General features: G+C 29.3%; 1 protein-coding gene across 2 annotated transcripts; it reads left to right on the top strand.

Moving 5' to 3' along the window:
* Positions 1-12,249: 12,249 nt before the first annotated feature.
* Positions 12,250-16,437, top strand: LOC136092154 (uncharacterized). 2 transcript variants are annotated; one of them, XR_010644239.1, is made up of 4 exons: positions 12,250-13,444; positions 13,562-13,706; positions 15,221-15,323; positions 15,592-16,437. XR_010644239.1 is itself a non-coding variant. In XM_065819879.1 (2 exons), exon 1 carries the CDS (start codon positions 12,250-12,252, stop codon positions 13,405-13,407), a length of 1,158 nt encoding a protein of 385 aa, XP_065675951.1. In that variant the 3' UTR covers positions 13,408-13,444; positions 13,562-13,812. The 2 variants fall into 2 exon arrangements, 1 of the variants encoding a protein (XP_065675951.1); XM_065819879.1 differs by lacking the exons at positions 15,221-15,323; positions 15,592-16,437 and having other exon boundaries at positions 13,562-13,812.
* The last annotated feature ends 2,213 nt before the right edge of the window (positions 16,438-18,650 follow it).

Here is an 18,650-nt window from a genome sequence, read left to right as displayed (position 1 = left end):
CCTCTTGAGGTGTTAATTTCTTGACAGTTTGCTACATCAGTCTTGACTCTTTGCTACATCAGTTTTTTCTGAAGTGCGCTTGCTCACTCTGGCTGCATATTTAACTCATCAACAGATACCTGCTCGCGCAGATCCATCTTAAAATCGCTCTTACAGAATTTTAAAATTCTTGCAATGGCACTTTTTTGATTTCTTAGATATTTCATAACTGTTAAAAGTTGTTCTTCCAACAAAGAAAACTTTTCTTCAAATTTGTTACCTTTATAGTTTTTCATTATATCATATAACTCTCTTTGAGTGAACAGCTTTTTTACTTCAGACGAATCTACAAGATAAGTAATAAAACAATGAATACCATGCTGGTTAACGGTATTCGCAACGATCGCCAAATAAAACATATATACTTTTTTGAGATTTTATAGTTTAATAGTTTAATATATTAACTATTTAAGATTTGTTTAAATAGTCTAGTTAAGTTAACATAAAACATTTTAAAAATCGGACATCAAGAATTTATTTTATTGTTGTTTTAGTACTTTTTACGAGATTGTGTATTAAGGGAATGCGGAAGTGATAAAAGTCTGGAGTGACGAGAGCATCGGTGTTAAGCATGCCTACTATTGTTTATCGGTATTACTAACGCTAGTATATGTTTTAACTCTTGTTAGGATTCGGTAGTAAACAATAGTCGGTATTGTCCGTGAGTATGAAAAAAAAGTTTCCCAGCTTTGTTCTATTATTTATTTTGTTTCAAATTGAATACATCAACGGAAACAATATAAAAATATGTTTAACTTACTTAAAATTAATCGACTTTAAGATCTGGGTTCCAGACCTTGAAATCGATTTCAGACTCCGGAATATCTTCTTCAATTTTCCATTTTTTAATTGTTACTCTTGAGATATTTTCTTTAATGTAAACAAGCTTTTCCACTGTTTCTTACTTCAGAAGAGTTCTTTTGCAACTGACAATATTTCCAGCTTGTGAAAATACACGCTCAGATGAAGTAGATGAAGCAGGAATGCATAAAATCTTTTTTGCTACATTGGAGAGTAATGGTAACTGTGGTGAATGAACCCTCCATTACTCCAGAATGTTATAGCTTATTTGTGGGAACTCCAATTTTTTGTAAGTATATAATTATGCATCAAAAGGGTTTGATATTGATGTGTCCAAGAACCCAGACTTTGGACTGTCATGATTCATCATCTCAAAAAGGATCTTTTTTACTAAGGTAAGTTCTTGGTCTGGAGATGGTGCTAGAGTTTATTTTGAATTGAGTGATAAATTGTCACCTGTTGCACTTAGTTTCAATTGTTGAACTGTTTGATACTCTTTTCCAAATCTTGACAATAAATGACCTTTAAATTTTGGGTCTAAAATATGCGACAATGAATTGTTGGTAATATTAGAACCACATTCAGGGAACCTTTTGTTGAGATTTTGAACAATTTTAGAAACAAACCCAGCTGTTTTTTTATCATTGGCCAAAATAAAGCTCTTAATTTTTTCTTGGACATCATATAGGCCAGGAATTATGAGATGTTCTGTGGGTCGTTTTTCTGCAGAAATATGCTCTGAGAAATCACTGATCACTTTTAAAATTGGAACAATTTTTCAGTGACTTCAAAGTGTTCTTGAGTTGGGATGATTGCCCTCAAAATGTCATCAATTTATAAATTACTAGCAGAAATAATTTCAAAGCCTTGTTTAAGGTGCAAAATTGTTTCCATGCACATTAAACCACTGTTGCATCTGGTTTTACATGGAGTAATAATTTTATTAAAATTGATATTTTTTTGGTTGTATATTTTGGCTAGCATTGATAATTCTCTATTGACTTTTTAATGGCGTTATGTTTTTTTATTATTAATTTTTTCTAATATTCTCAGATCGAGCAAGAATCCAAATTTTTTATTGAGATCAATGGGCATGGTTATGTACCACTACCACCTACCTTAGGGAGAAAGTGCGGAGAGTTTAATCAGTGTTTGAACGCAGACATCGTGTGGAATAAATCAACAAACACTGTTTGACATACAGTAAAGAAAAATTAGACTTAATATAGGACTTGACATTTTATATACATTTTCACTTATGGGTTTAGAAAAACTTTTTAAATGCTCCGTAAAGCAGCAGTTTATTAGTTTTTTTGTGGCAGTAAAACCCCTTCTAAAACTTAAAAATTAAGGTAAAAATGCAGAAAATTCGTTGGCGGAGGGAAGCTCACCGCCGCGATATTTTTTTGTATGAAGTAATGTGGAAACATAGATTATATATATATATATATATATATATATATATATATATATATATATATATATATATATATATATATAAACATCTGTAATATAAATATATAAACAGTAGTAACATTATTTAATCGTAAAACAGCCCGACTAATTTTCCAGATCGGTAATAAAAAAAAACACTTTAGTTAATAAATTTGTTTTTTGTTATTCGTACATAATGTTTTAAAATATTCGATTTAAAATAAAATGACTGAGTTTATTTTAAGAAAAATATTTTGCACGCTTTTCAGTAAAATATCTAAGTAATCGAAGATTAAATTTTAAATTGCGTTAAACTTTAAGCAAAATTTTGGACGCTTTTAAGTAAAGTAAATAAAGGCACTGCAAAAAAGTCAGTTTTGGAAGCTATATTGTCCCCAGTATGCCTTTCTGGAAATGCATTGCAGCCAAGCAGAAAGAATTTTAATTTAAAGTTTGAACTAATGTAATGCAAAGTTAAGGAGCATATGAATCATATAAACAGGACTGGTGGAGGACCAACATTTGGGGTGCCAATGGTGTGGCGTGAACCCCAAAATCATTGCTCAGATTGCTATTTCTGTTCTGTTAACATATCAGGTCGCAATTCTAAGGGTAAGAAAGCTATAGTGTACCCAAATCTACCTTCAGCTATTCGTCCTGTTCCTCATTCGGCTGAATTCCCTGTTCCTGAACCTTCATCGGAAATCCCAAACACGGACAGTTCTGATTCAGACGAGGATACTGATGACGATGATAGTTACGAGTTGCCAGAAGATACAGAGCGTAAACCACACTTCATAACAGGATCTGACCTGAAAAATCTCTTTCGAGATTTGTTTAGAAAACAAAGCAATAGAAAAAAAAAAAACATTTGTTTAGAAAACAAAGCAACAGAGTGAATTGCTGGCTTCACGTCTCCAGGAGTGGCATCTGTTGGCTGGTGATGCAAGAGTGTCGTCATTTAGAAAGCGATCACGGGAACTGCAGCGATGCTTCTCTATGGATGAAGAACTTTGCTTCTGTAATGACATCAGTGGATTGTTTGATGATCTAGGAATACAATACGATTCATCTATGTGGAATTTGTTTATTGACGCATCACTTTATAGTATTAAGGCAGTATTACTGCATACTGGAAATGTGCTGCCTTCCATTCCCATAGCACATTCGGTAACCCTGAGGGAAAGCTATGTGAATATATTACTTATTCTGGACAGAAATAAATACAGAGATCACAGATGGTCCATATGTGCAGATTTGAAAGTTGTTGCTATACTAAATGGATTGCAGGCTGGTTTTACTAAGTACATGTGTTTCCTCTGCAAATGGGATAGCAGGATGAAATCAGAACATTATATGAGGAAATGTTGGCCACAACGAGAAACATTTGAGATTGGTTCCCATAACGTCATTCATGAACCTCTTGTGGATAAAGAGAAGATCATCTTGCCCAATCTTCACATCAAGGTTGGAATCATGTAACAGTTTGTAAAGGCGTTAGATCACGACAAACCAGTATTTCAGTATTTGCAGACCAAATTTCCTAAAATCAGTGACGCCAAAATTAAAGAGGGCATTTTCGTGGGGCCCCAAATACGAGAACTGATGCTGGATGAAACGTTTTCGGGAACGATGGATCAATATGAACTTGCAGCATGGGATGCATTCAAACGGGTGTGCCAGGGATTTCTTGGAAAACATATTGCACCAAATTACGCTGATTTGGTAGACAAATTAATTGCATTCTATCAACAACTGGGTTGTAACATGTCGCTGAAGCTCCACTTTCTTCATTCCCATCCCATTTCCTTCTTCTCTGTCAATTGAGATGTATATGATGAAAATGGCGAGCGCTTTCATCAGAGTATTGCCACAATGGAAAGCAGATACAAGGGAAAGTGGAGCCCCGTCATGCTTGCAGATTACTGCTGGAATTTGCAGCGCGATGAACCCGATGCAGCATTCAAACGCCAGGCTAAATACAATTAAATACTAGTAAACAATTTGTGTTAAAAGTGATAATAAACATGTTCATACACTTATTCATATGTATAGAAAAATGCATATTACGTTACATATTTAAATCGTTATTACAAAAAATTGTGACGTGCTACAGCATAACTGATTACATATTTGGAATCAGCACGTCTGAATTAATAAAGATAATCTAATTTGGTTCTTGTTTTTTTCAAAAAGTTAAAAATTGTTGTACAGTGTTATTATTAAAAACTTCTTTTTAATACAGTACAATCTCTCTAATTCGAATCTCTTTAATTCAAAAACCTCCATAATTTGATTAAATGCAAATTATGGAGGTTTCAATTCAAAAAACCTCCATAATTTGATTAAAGAAAAATCAACTTTCTATAATTCGAAAATCAGTTAAATTCGAACTTATATTTTTCCCCATAAAATTCGAATTAGAGAGATTCTACTGTATAACGCTTAATAAAAATTTTAATAATTATCTTTAATAAAATGGGAAATTAATGCTTATTAAACTTTTTAATATGACAGTAATAGAATGAAATACCAAAATATACCTCGGTAGTGACGGTAGTAAAAAAATTTTTCTTGAAAATACGGTACTGTTAACAAAAAAATATTGCTTGAACTTACGACCGTGTTTTGAACGGTGGTCAAAACACGGTTCGAGAGTTCGGTAGCACTACCGCTTAACCTTATTGTGTATATTGCGTAATCGTTTACACACTAGGGTTACTCAAAGCGTTAAAACAAATTGCGTAATTGTTTACACACTTGCGTTAAAACAACTCGTCTCGTGGCGGACGTTGGTAGATAATTTTACAAGAGTATCTGATTGTTAACAGTCTATATTTATTATAATTTTAACTCGACAAGACTTGTCAACAAAAACATTACTGCCTTATAATTTTATGTCAAAATTAAAACTCAAATAGGCCATCGCAAAAGCGCTCTATATTAAGCATAATAACAACAGAAATTTAAAATAATTTTATTTAAAGATATAGTACATACCTTCATAAGTACATACCGTCCCCTTCCATGATTAGAAGTTTAATTTTCTAAAACTGAACAATATGATAACAATAGCTGGAATAAAAATGTCACAAATTTTCGAATTTTTTTTTTTTTTAAATTCCAACAACAAGGCCAAGTTCTGTATGAAAATGTGACAAAAGGAAAAAACGAGATAATTTTTTATAACGTAATCTACTGAAGCAATTATCTAGCTTGAAAATTATAGGTTTAATAGGATTTTTATGCAAACATTTTTTTTTTACTTTTAAGCGATTTTGTTATACAAATACTCCACTGTGTGCTGTTTTAAAATAAGATATAAACAAAAACAAACAAAAGACTTTTAAGCTGAAGATGCTGGTCGCAACAACCCAGCGAAAATTTCTTTTAAAAAATAAATTTAGTATCGAGAGATATTCGTATTTATTGATGTTTTTAAAATAATATTTTACATAGTCTTTTACAAGATGTCTAAGACATATACCAGAAAAAATCTGCGCGTGATCTTATGTGGTGTTTACGGAAACCGTGCATCATTTTAAATAGCTTATTGTTTTAAAATGTAATTGTATTAGTGTTATCCAAAATTTAAACAACTCTGTTATCAAAACAATTAGTTTTAATTGAAATGTCATCAAATCAAGATAAGAAGCGAGAAAAGATTTTGCATTTTCTCGTTGAAAATCCTGGTGTATCAAACAAAGCAATTTTAAAAGAGATGTAGATTGCTTCAAGAACAGTGCAGAGCATTGTGAAACGATTTAAGGATACTGATACAATCAAAAGAAAATTAGGAAGTGGAAGAAAAAAATGTTTTGTTAGACGAGATCTTGATAAAAAAGTGAAAGATGCCTTAAACAGAAAATCGGAGATTTCTGTTCGAACTTTAGCCAATAAATTTAAGACAAGTGCTTCCACTATACAAAGAGTAAAGAGAAATTGTGGCTATAAATCTTATGAAAAAAAAAAAGTTCCTCGTCGTGAAGAAGAGCAAGAAAATGTTACAGTTTGTTGATCAAAGCTGCTCTATAAAAAACTGTGGCAAAAAATCTTGTTTGATTATTGCCAATGAAACTTGTTGTGCTGCAAATTTCCGATCTCTTCCAGGACACCAATATTATTCAGCAATTAATCGCAAGAAACTGAGTTCCAATTATAAATATATTAGAATGCAAAAGTTTGCTAAAAAATTCTTAGTTTGGCAACCAATTTGTGAATGTGGTGAAAGAAGCTCTTGTTCTATGACTACGGGAACAATTAACACCAAAATATACACAAAAGAATGCCTCAAGAAACGTCTTTTTTTCTTTAAGAACACACACGGGTAACCCGTTATTTTGGCCCGATTTAGCATTATGTCACTATTCTGAAACAACTTTAAACTGGCTTAGAGAACATAAAGTAGATTTCGTTGAAAAATACTCAATCCAACAAATTGTCCCGAACTACGTCCTATCAAAAGATATTGGGCTCTTGTTAAAAGAAAACTGAGATTCAATGTAAAAGAGGCCAAAAACATAGAAGACTTTATTAATAAATCGATTAGAGCTACCAAGAAAGTCCAGTCAAAGATTGTGCAAAAGCTGATGTCGAGTGAAAAACGCAAAGTGCGTGCGTTCTCACGTACAAAACTTCACAAACTTTCTTAAGTGAAATTTAAGAATATTAATATATGTACTTTCAAAATATATATAACATTCAATATTGAAATACAATAGTTAAATAAATATCCTTTAAAATGTTCGCGCAGATTTTTTCTGGTACATGTCTTACATTCAATATATATATATATATATATATATATATATATATATATATATATATATATATATATATATATATATATATATATATATATATATATACTTATCTTTACAATTTTTTTTAGATTTGATTGTTTACCTGATTCCTACAGCAAAAAAGAACTTTAAAATGCTGTCGGAAATATTCTAAAGCGTGCACCTGATTCTAAAAGATGGTGAATGACGTCAAGTGTTCGAACAGTCGGTTCTTGGAAATTAACAAGTGGATTTTTTTCATAAATAAACTTTGATAAAATTTATTTATGAAACTTAGCACAATAATATTATTAAAAAGTTTAAGCAAATTTTTATTTTTTACTTATTCTCAAAAAATTCTGTGAAAACATAAATTTTAACTTTACTATGAATAAAGTCATGTAAAAACACGTATTTTAGACGTCGAAAAGAGGACGGCTAAGCTAGGTTATTTAAAAACGTCATTTGGCGTTTCCATTTAGCACTAACGTCCTAAATTCACGACTTTTAGACGTCTAAAAAACACGTCTTTATTCCGTCCTAAAAAGACGTCATTTGGCGTTGCCGTTTAGAACTAGTTCTGCACGTCTTAATAAAGTCGCAAAAAGACGTCTTATTTACGTCTTAAAAAGACGTTCTTATTAAGTCCTATAAAGACGTCATCTGGCGTTGCCATTTCGAACCGGTCCTGAACGTTCTGAAAAGACGTCTTTTCGACGTCATATAGACGTCGGCGTGTCTGCTGGGTAGGAAGTTTTAAGGGATCGTTGTCTTTATCATGAAGACGATGGAAGAAAGTATATTTGGATTTTTTAATATTTATGGACTATTTATTCGATATAAACCATTCGCTTAGTTTCGAAAGCTCTTTGTTCATTGTTGCAAATAAAATATTATTATCTTTATTAGAATAAAATAGGTACATTAGTATTGTCGGCAAATAAAATTGAGTTTAAGATATTGGAAAATTTACTAAATTTAAGTCATTTATATGAATGAGAAATAAAAGCGGTCCTAGAACTGATCCTTGGGGGACTCCGCAGTTAATTGTCATTAAATCCTTTTTTTCGCCATCATATAATGATTTCTATTCTTCAAATCACTCTTAAACCAATCTAAGTTAGAATTTATGATACCATAATTGTTAAGTTTATAAAGAAGAGAATATGATGATCTACGGTATCAAGCGCTTTGCTTAGATTAATAAAGACACCTAAAGTAAATTTTTGTTCATCAAAAGCTTTAATATTTCTTGTACAAGATTAATTATTACATGATCGGCCGAATAGCCGGATTTAAAACCAAAATGTTTATTGTAAAGAATATTATTTAAATTTAAGAAGGAATAAAGTCTATTACACATTACACGCTCCAAAATCTTGGAAAAACAATTAAGAACTGAGATCGGTCTGTAGCTGGAAACATCAGAAGGATCACATGATTTAAAAATTGGTGTAATCTTTGCACTTTTTAGTTTTTCAGTAAAAAACCCTATGTTTTAAAGATAAATTAAAAATATGCATGAGTGGTATTGTTATATATTTTAGTAAATTAATAACGACATTGCTGCTGACATCATCAAAACCTGAACTTTTGTTAGGTTTTTACATGGATACTGAATTTAATTATTCTTCCTTCGTTATTTCATGATTAGGCATAATAGCATTGTTTGATGTCAAGTATGATTTAAAGCTTATTTAAGAGGTTCAATTTTAGCGGCTAAACTTTTACCAACATTAACAAAAAAGTTATTAAGCGTTTCTGCTACCATAGATTTATCAACAACTAATTTATTATTGAATTTGATATTTTTTGGCAGAGCATTTCTGTCTAAACTTTTCTTGCCAATTACATCCTTAACAATGCGCCAATTGTGTTTCGTAACGAAATAACGTTGTTAAAAACGTAATTTTCATGTTTTTTCATAACTTTGCTTTTAACTTTTGAATTAACGAACTTAAATGTAAATATTTATTTGGATTTATGACGGAAAATATGCATTTTGCTGTATTTGTACACTTCAAAGTAAAAGAAAAAAAAAATGAAAACGATTATCAGTAATTTAAATTTTTAAAATTTAGTTTATTATTTATTTTTCATAAATTATCCATACATATTGTTCTATTATTTGTTATTACTGTTAGCATTATCCCTTAAATTCCTTAAATAAATTTATTTAAGCAAATAAAAATAATAGTAATCAAAACAGTGATAATAAATTTTCTATTTTTTCTAGTATTTTAAGCTATGTTATTTTTAGCTATTTTTAAGAACTTTCTTTTACTTTTCAAGTTCAAAAGTACTTTTCAAGTTCAAAAGTAAAAGAAAGTTCTTAAAAATAGCTAAAAATAACATAGCTTAAAAAAGTTTGAAATTGAACATATTGAACATATATTTGATGTTCTAATACCAATCAACCAGTTAAAGTATAAATAAAAATTACAAAAAACTGATATGGTTAATTTAATTGAAAATTTTTTCCCATTTTTTAAATTTTATTTCTGTGAAAAGTATTTCACAGAAATATCTTTTGATAAATACTAATAAGAAGTTATTGAAAGTCATCAAATTTAATATTAATGTATTTTGCATATAATTTGTTTATATAAAAGTTTCTTATAATTTAAAATAAATTCTTTCCTTTATCTATTTATTAGAAATTAGGCCGATGCAAATAACTATAAAGATTTTTTTAAAAATATTTTTGTATATAATATTTTACAACTTCCTCGTTTCTTTAGTAATTTCAAATTAAATATAAAGTGAAAAATTGCATTAAATCATTTAAAGTTTGAACACCAAATTAAATTTGGTAGAAATATTCAGATTTTTTATTATTTTTCATACCAAAAAACTTTGTGATGAAATTTTTATTTAACTGTACTGTTATTCCACCTGCATTTTCTGAATCTTCCATTAAAAATTATATAATGAACTTGCTTTTACTACATCCTGTATAATTGAGCATAAAGAAAAAGTTAGCTGTTGATGAATTTTATAAACCCTGTCTATAAAAATTAAAGAAATGTGAAAATAAAATACTGTTTTCTAGCCTTAGCTACAAACAAGTTATGTATAAGCTTTGCTGTTAAGTTCAGTTACACAAAGCTGAAGAATCTAGATAGAACTATTTAGATAATTATTCCCAAACTAGCTATCATTTAGTTTCACATTTGCAATATTGTCAGAGAGTACAATGGTACACTTTGTTAGTTGGTTGATTGTCAATTATATTAAAGAGTTTTTAAAATTCTTATACATATTTACAACATTTGAAAGCCTTTTATGTTAAGTTGAGTTAATTTATTGTACTGCAAAATAATGAAAGGATGCTGTGTTTCATCTGCCAGTTCATCTGTTTTGCTACATAGTTCATATTTTGTATTTCCAATTTTTTAAAAATTAGGACAACTATTTAATTCATGTATTCTAGAAAGGTTGGTGTATCTAAGCTTAAGATGCTTAATTAGTCTGTTAAATACTTAGTCTGGAACTAAAAAGTAAGGTTAGATATCTACATGTATTATTTCTCCTTAAGCTTTGCTTAATTTTTGTTGTCTTATGTAAGTGAAAAATTAATTTTTCCCTTGGTCTATTTTTTTATCACATTTTTATCACAGTCTATACATTTTGAAGTAGGTACAAAAACAAGTTTCTTCTGTGTTAATGTTTTTAACATTAACACAGAAGACACTTTTACATATTATCAAATCAATATTTACACTTAAACATCTTTTATTTTATTTTAAACTTTTAAATAATTTGCTTTCACATGCCCTCTAATTAGACCCGCAAGCCGCCGCCATTAGCCGCTAGCCGTCGCCAAGCATTGCTTTATTTTTAGCCAGCTGTGAAAAATGCCTTCGCCAGCCATGAAAATAAGTCGCCATAGCCAGCCGTTAAAATCATAGTTAGTTAATTTATTTAAATCTTTAAATTAGTTTATGTCTAATTTTTTTTTAAATTTTATCATATCACCTATCACCAATCGCTTCGTAATATAGTTTTTGGTTTAACCATGGAATTCCATGAGTCTCGTGTTAATTTACTGTATGTTCGAATACCTTAATTTTCGCGCTATAAAAAAAAGTCTCTTGCAGTCCGAAAACAGTAGTCAATGTTTATCATAAAAGAAAAGAAAAGTTGTCATCTGCGCAATTTAAATTTTAAAATGAAAAGAAACAATCATTCTAAAGGTCCGAATTATCATTATTGTTTGTATTATATATATATATATATATATATATATATATATATATATATATATATATATATATATATATATATATATATATATATATATATATATATATATATATATATATATATATATATATATATATTTATATACAGTTCGTGAACGAGTAAATAAATTTGTTTCCATTGAAAAAAAACTGGAACAATTTGCTTGCTCAAGGATCTGAGATGGATTCCTGTGTCCAACAGCAAATCTAGGGCTTCTACATCCAAAGCATGGGACTTCATGGGTCAACTAATCTTGAAAGATTCAAGAAACCAAATTAATCAAAATGATTTATTTAATAATCAGTTGTACTGCAGATACTGTTTCGAAGAGCAATCACGTGTCGATGAAGGTCGATTATCAAAGGTATATGTTACTTCAACAATGACATCTTCTGGTAACCATCTAAACCATGCTGTTTTTAAACTTGGAAAGACTTTTGAGCAAGCAGTTAGTTCTAAAATTACTAATTGGGTTGGTACTGTACAAAATAATAAACCAGCACAAAGTCAATTTGAATTCAACAGAGATCTTTGTCTGTTAATATGTTTAGATCTTAAGCCATTTAGTTCAGTTGAAAGATCTGGGTTTAAAAGTTTTTGTTCAAAAAATACAGCGTTTCAGCTTCCATCATCTGACTGTATATCTGGATCTGCCCTAAAAAATGTTTATACTTCTGTTAAACAAAGAGTCTTAGAAGTTCTACAATCATGTGTAAGTGGAACTTTGATGATGGATGGTTGGATTGACAAGCGTAATCGTTTACCTTATTTTGGAATTCGTTTAAGTGTTGTGCATGATTGGAGATTTAAAATTTTCACATTGGCTGTTCAGCCAGTGGAGTCGCACACTTCTGAGCAACTTTATCGATTTGTTAAAACTGTTTTAAAATAATTTTTACCTCAAGATAAGCATTTTTTATTATTTAACACAACTGATGGTGCAGCTAATATGAAAAAATTATCAAAGCTATTAGGCCATAAACGTATAACATGCACCGCACATGGAATTCATCTGCTTTTAACCTGGGATAGCTTAAAAAAAATTCCAGAATTAACTTTACTAGTAAGCAAATGCAAAGAAATAATAAAAGCTTTACATTTTAAGGGATATATGCTATCGAATGAAATTGAAACTGTGAAAGACGAGGAGTTGTTCAAAAGAATTACAACTCATGTTGACGAGCTAATAGCTGATGAAGAGGATCCAATTCTCGATTTTGAAATTGAAACTGAAAATGTAAGCATTCTTCCACAAACACAGCTAACTAAATCTGTTAGTCAAGCTGATGAGAGTTCACTTGAAGAGTATTCTGAAGAGTATTCACTTATACATTTTGACATACAAGCTAAAAATGATGTCATAAAAAGTCATGAGCATAGTTCTTTAAAAAATAGTGTCCCAACAAGATGGAATAGTACCTTGGAAATGATTGAATCTATCTTAGATCTAAAAACTCATGTTAATACAGTGTTAAAAAAAATTGGAAAGTATGATTTATGTTTTCATCCTGAAGATTTAGAACTTCTGCAAGAACTGCGCAATTTTTTATCTCCATTTCGAGAACTGACTCTACTTGTTAGCGAGGGAACACCAAATTTGTCTTGCCTTCCACTCATGGTAACTAAAATTAAATATTGTTGCATTGTTCAAGTCTCAGATTCCTCTGCGATAAAACAATATAAAAAGTTAGTTAGAAAATGCATTGAGAAACGGTTAGTTGTTACTAATTTAGTTGAATTAGCGTGTTGTTTTGATCCAGCAATTCGTGATGCTGTTTTGACGAAGGAAAAAAGTGAAATTTTGTTAAAAAACAGCTATGACAAAAAAAAAACTTCTTTATTTGGTTCAAACATTTTACCACAAATAGGAACAGATAAAAAGATTAACTTCTCTGCGTCATACATTGACAATAATCAAAATAGTAAAAGCTCAAACGCAGCTCAGGATTTTAAAAAACTTAGACTGACTTTATTACAGGAAACTGCAAAATCTTCACTAAACTCTGGAGCAATATTAGAGAATAGCAATGAGTTGCAAGCTGAAATAAGTCTTTATCTTACCATTTGTGATAATCAATCACCAGCCTTTTCTGTTTTGGAAAAATAATGCAGAAAAGTTCCCTATTCTAGCATCCATAGCCAAGGTAAAAGATAATTTTATTTTTGACATTAAACTAATACTAGTGACAAATATAACAGCAAACATTAATTTTTTTCTGAAGTTTAATGTTGCTTATTTTACATAGTTTCTATTGTTTCAGGTTTATCTTGCATTGAGCATCGGAAGTGTACCTGTTGAATGTCTTTTTAGCATGACTGGTTTAATTTTGAATAGAAAGAGATCCTCCTTGGCACCATTTCGAATGAATGCAGTTTGTTTCATACATGATAACTATCTAAATGCTGGTCTGTGAGCTAAGTCTTGCATTTTTTGGATTAGGACATTATTTATGTTTTTATTTCATTATGATTAACTTTGTATTTCTTATATGAATATTTGTTATATGCAAAAGTTTGTTTTGTTTTGGTTAATGCTGTCAGTATTATACTTGTATATATGTCATTATTAAACTATAAATATACTATATATATATATATATATATATATATATATATATATATATATATATATATATATATATATATATATATATATATATACATCTGCATAGCAATAATAAATTAAATTAGTAAAAACACTTATCTAATTTTTGGTTACTTCAACACTGTGTTTCACCATCAGTAGGTTCATCAGGATTCTTCCTGATGAACCTACTGATGGTGAAACACAGTGTTGAAGTAATCAATAATTAGATAAGTGTTTTTACTAATTTATATATATATATATATATATATATATATATATATATATATATATATATATATATATATATATATATATATATATATATATAACAGCCAGCTAAGCAGCCAAAAAAATCAGGCGGCTAGCCAGCCACAAAAATGTAGGCTAGCCTCTCATGCCATCAGCTAGCCGGCCAGAATTTTTTTTAGCCAGCCATGAAAGTAAAATATCGTGGCTAGGAGGTCTACCTCTAATGTTTTTTTTAACCAGGTTTTCCTACTTTTGATAATATATATTTTGCAATTTTTTTGGGGGCTCTGACTGAATGGTGAGTTTTTACTTTTATTTCATCTGTAGAATTTTTAAGGCCTCTTGTTCAATACATCTATCTTCTCTTTTGAATATAAAATGGTTGAGAAAAGAAGAATAAAATAAACTTAAGATCAATATAAAACTCATTTTTCACATAAACACCTGTCCCAGACCTGAGAGCAACAAGTTGATGAAATATTTTTTGTATTATTCTCAACTAGACTTATATTCATCGATAATTTTTAAGTTTCATAGTATTATCTCTCAGCGTTCAAAAATTATGACCATATAAAGTTCAAACCCCCCTCAATTTAAGGGGGTTGTAATTTTTATATGGTCATAATTTTTGAACACTGAGAGATAATACTATGAAACTTAAAAATTATCAATGAATATAAGTCTAGTTGAGAATAATACAAAAAATATTTCATCAACTTGTTGCTCTCATGTCTGGGGCAGGTGTAGCAAAAATTTTGGGGCTTTTTTGTTCCCAGCCTCCAATCACCACAATTTTTTGCAAACCCTCATTATTTGATATAAGTATAAACATAAAAATGTTTGGAGTTAGATCCATGTCTGGAAGTTAGCTATATCAAAGATTAAAAAGTGCTGGATCCGCCACTGATATATATATATATATATACCGTCAAAGGGGGTTACTTTGGCCACACTTCGGTAAAAAGATTATTTAGCTTATAACTCCATTAAATATATATTTTTTCTCACTTTCATACATGCAAATCATTGATTACACTTTAACGTTAATTATTATGTGGGTATTTAATTTTTCAGCTTTTTTTAGGTTGGCACTACTGGCAGTAAAAGTTTTGTTGTTATGGTTACATCCATATTTACCTTCCAAACTTTTCCATGTACACCTAACTAAATACCAATTTACAAAGCAAGTAAGTACTCTAATTACTTATGTATATAGTTGTTAGACATTATCTAAATTATTACAATAATATGTAATCAATTTTTGTTTATTGCTAAGAATGTTATGGCATAACCTATTCCAGCCTAAGTGGGGAAACTTTGGCCAAGCCTATTATTGGCGAAAGTTACCCCACAATTTATAATTTTATTTTATAACTGTTTATTATGTTACCTATTGTTTTATATACATTAATAATCTTTTGGAACTGTTTACTGATACCATTTTGTTGTTTCCAGGTGAGATTCAAGTGTAGTGAAATCAGCATGCCTAGAAACTATGTAAGTATGCTGACTATTCAAATGAAACTCTACAAAAATGTCTTGATGAGATTCGATCAGGAAGGTGCACTCAAACTAGTGCCTCTAAACTGTACAAAATCCCAAGAAGTACAATAAAAAACTAGTTAAAGAACATTTTTAATAAAAATCCAGGAAGGCCAACTGTGTTAGACGAGAAGCAAGAGAAAGTCTTTGCGGAACATATTTGTAAGATGGCTGAATTAGGGTTCTCCTTAACTGAAATAGACCTTAGATTTATATGATAGCATTAGTGATAATGACTCAATTATGTCACTCCACGACATGTCAGATAATTTGAACTTTTCAGAAAGTGAAGATAATACTGGACTTGAAAGACAGGATTTTCCTACAATGAGCTTGGACAAAAAGAAGTGTTTGAAGGAAGGCGATTTTGTAGTGGCGTTGTATGACAAAAACTACTATGCAGGACTCATTGACAAGATGCCTGATGTAAATGAAGAAGTTCCAACAATTGATTGCATGGAGAAGAAAAGCAAGTGCTGGATTTGACCCCAGAAGAAAGACAAGGTAATTTACAGTTGGAAGGATGTCATTTCAAAAATTGAGCCCCCAAAACTATTGAACAAAAGAGGACATTTTAAAGTTCCTGAACTGGATGTTTTTTTTCCTTTTTAAGTGTTTTAGTTTGCAACTAAAATCTTTTAGTTTAGAATTTACTTGACAGGTTTCAGTTTTACATGTGTAACCAATTTTTTCAATTAAGTTCAATGTCGTGTTTTACTTCTAATGTTTTATAAATAAATAAGATTTTAAATTTTTAAATTTGTCGATTACTTTCCTATGGGCCATAGTTACTCAATGGGTGGGGTATCTTTGTACTAGAATATTTTTACAATGCATTTTATATGAGAAAACAACAAGTGGTCAAAGTAACCCCAACCCCTGGGTAACTTTGGCCAAATTTTTAAAATAACCAAAAATAAATATATTATTTTTAAATATTTAAAAAAGTGGTATGGATGGATAGCGAATCTTTTATTTAATAGTTTTAAAATGTTTTTACTAACTTACTACAATTCAAATTAAATATAACATTACTAAAGTGTTAAGGTGCAAGTTTTTTGGCCAAAGTAACCCCCTTTGACGGTGTATATATATATATATATATATATATATATATATATATATATATATATATATATATATATATATATATATATATATATATATATATATATAAACGTTTTAACATAGACATTTTATAAACATTTATATTTAATCAAACTTATTTCATGAGAAAGTTTACTGTTTTATTCACACAAAAAAAAGTTTTAAACTTTGAAATTTTTGAGCATTCACTAAAATATTATTTATGTTATGCTTGCAGTTTTAAATTTATTTTCCTGACCACAAACCACATCAAATTAGAGGGTAACTTAATTAAGATTTTAATTAGTGGTTGCTTGCAGCCTCGTTGGAGGCGAAGATGTTTAAAAAAAAAAAAAGAAAAAAAAAAAAGATTTTAACTTAATTTATTTAACTTAATATTATGTATATATATATATATATATATATATATATATATATATATATATATATATATATATATATATATATATATATATATATATATATATATATATATATATATATATATATATATATATATATATATATATATATATATATATATATATATATACAATTTAGAATTTATCAAGTGTATATATATATATATATATATATATATATATATATATTATCCATAGCATAGATGCAACTTTTAAATGTTCTTCTCTTTTTTAAGGATCTCAGCTTTACCGACTTTCACAACAATATGACTTTCTCAACTATTAGAAATGATTTTGATAGTTAAACCTCGAAATCCGATGTTTAACTATAGAATCATAAACTAAGAGCTAAGTTGAATTCAAATACATTTTCACGTTTCTATAGCAAAGAAATGCAGCATTATTTGATAGTGAGTTTTGATCAAAAATTCTTATTTTTTATTTTGATAAAAAATATTGAAGTTTTATAAGTTATTTATTTGTGGTTGTTTATTTATTCTTTTTTCTAATGTGTGTAAATTGTATAATTATTTTCATTATTATATAGTATTATTTATTTATGATGGTATTTTTGTTTATGTCATTACTTTTTGCCAAGCTGCTATGTATTTTTATACTCTCTAATTTGCACCTAATAAGGCTGCAAACAAACAGGTTTAAGTTGGGAGTTACTAGAAAATAAGGTTAAAGTGTTAAAGAGCAAGGAAATGGTTGACAGAAGACTTTAAAAGTTAAAGATTGTATGAGTTAACAAAAAAAGATGTTGGAAGAGAGTTCTTAAGCTTTGGTGAGCAAAAAAAAAGTTGAGTCCTCAACAAATAGAGTCACTTAAATGAAATATTTTCAGGAAAATCATTAATTTAGATTAAAAAAAAAGTACATGATATATTATATCCCTGTAGTTACTGTTAATGAAGAGGAGTGTTGGCTTTCAAAGATAAATAATACTGATCAGAAAGAAATGATTTAATAATTTCAAAAACAATCAGCATGTCACATTTTAACAAAAGCTTTTGATATGTTAGCAAGTTAGCCATAGAACCAGGCGATTGAAAGTAAGATATTAGATTTGAGTTAAAATGTTAGCTATATGTTGGTTAAAAACTCAACGAGCTAATAATAAAAAAGGAAACTCATTGAATGATAGTTGGATAATCTAGTGTTATCTTGGGTTTGTAAAAAATAGATCCACAGAAGCCATTTTCCGGCAGTCAGGAAAACAAGATTCAGTCAAGCACTTAATAATATTTCAGAAAGGATTATAGTTTTGGAGAAAAATTATGTATGACAGAAATTTTGTCTAGACCGCAACCCTTATAATTTTATTTAAATTAGTAAATTAGATAGTAGAGTTTACTTAGTAATGACTTAAGCAATGGAAGCCCAAATTATTTGGATGTATAACAATGGGTTAATCTGTTTAATATAAATGACAAAGAAAGGTGTGGCCATTAGATTAGGCAA

The sequence above is a fragment of the Hydra vulgaris genome, chromosome 15 (assembly GCF_038396675.1).
Source record: "Hydra vulgaris chromosome 15, alternate assembly HydraT2T_AEP".
NCBI lineage: Eukaryota > Metazoa > Cnidaria > Hydrozoa > Anthoathecata > Hydridae > Hydra > Hydra vulgaris.
The sequence above is the reverse complement of the archived record's forward strand: the minus strand, read 5'-3'. Positions and strand labels throughout refer to the sequence as shown.

Coding starts and splice junctions, on each gene's coding strand:
- LOC136092154 (XM_065819879.1), top strand. CDS start 12,250: ATGAAAAAATTATCAAAGCTATTAGGCCATAAACGTATAACATGCACC.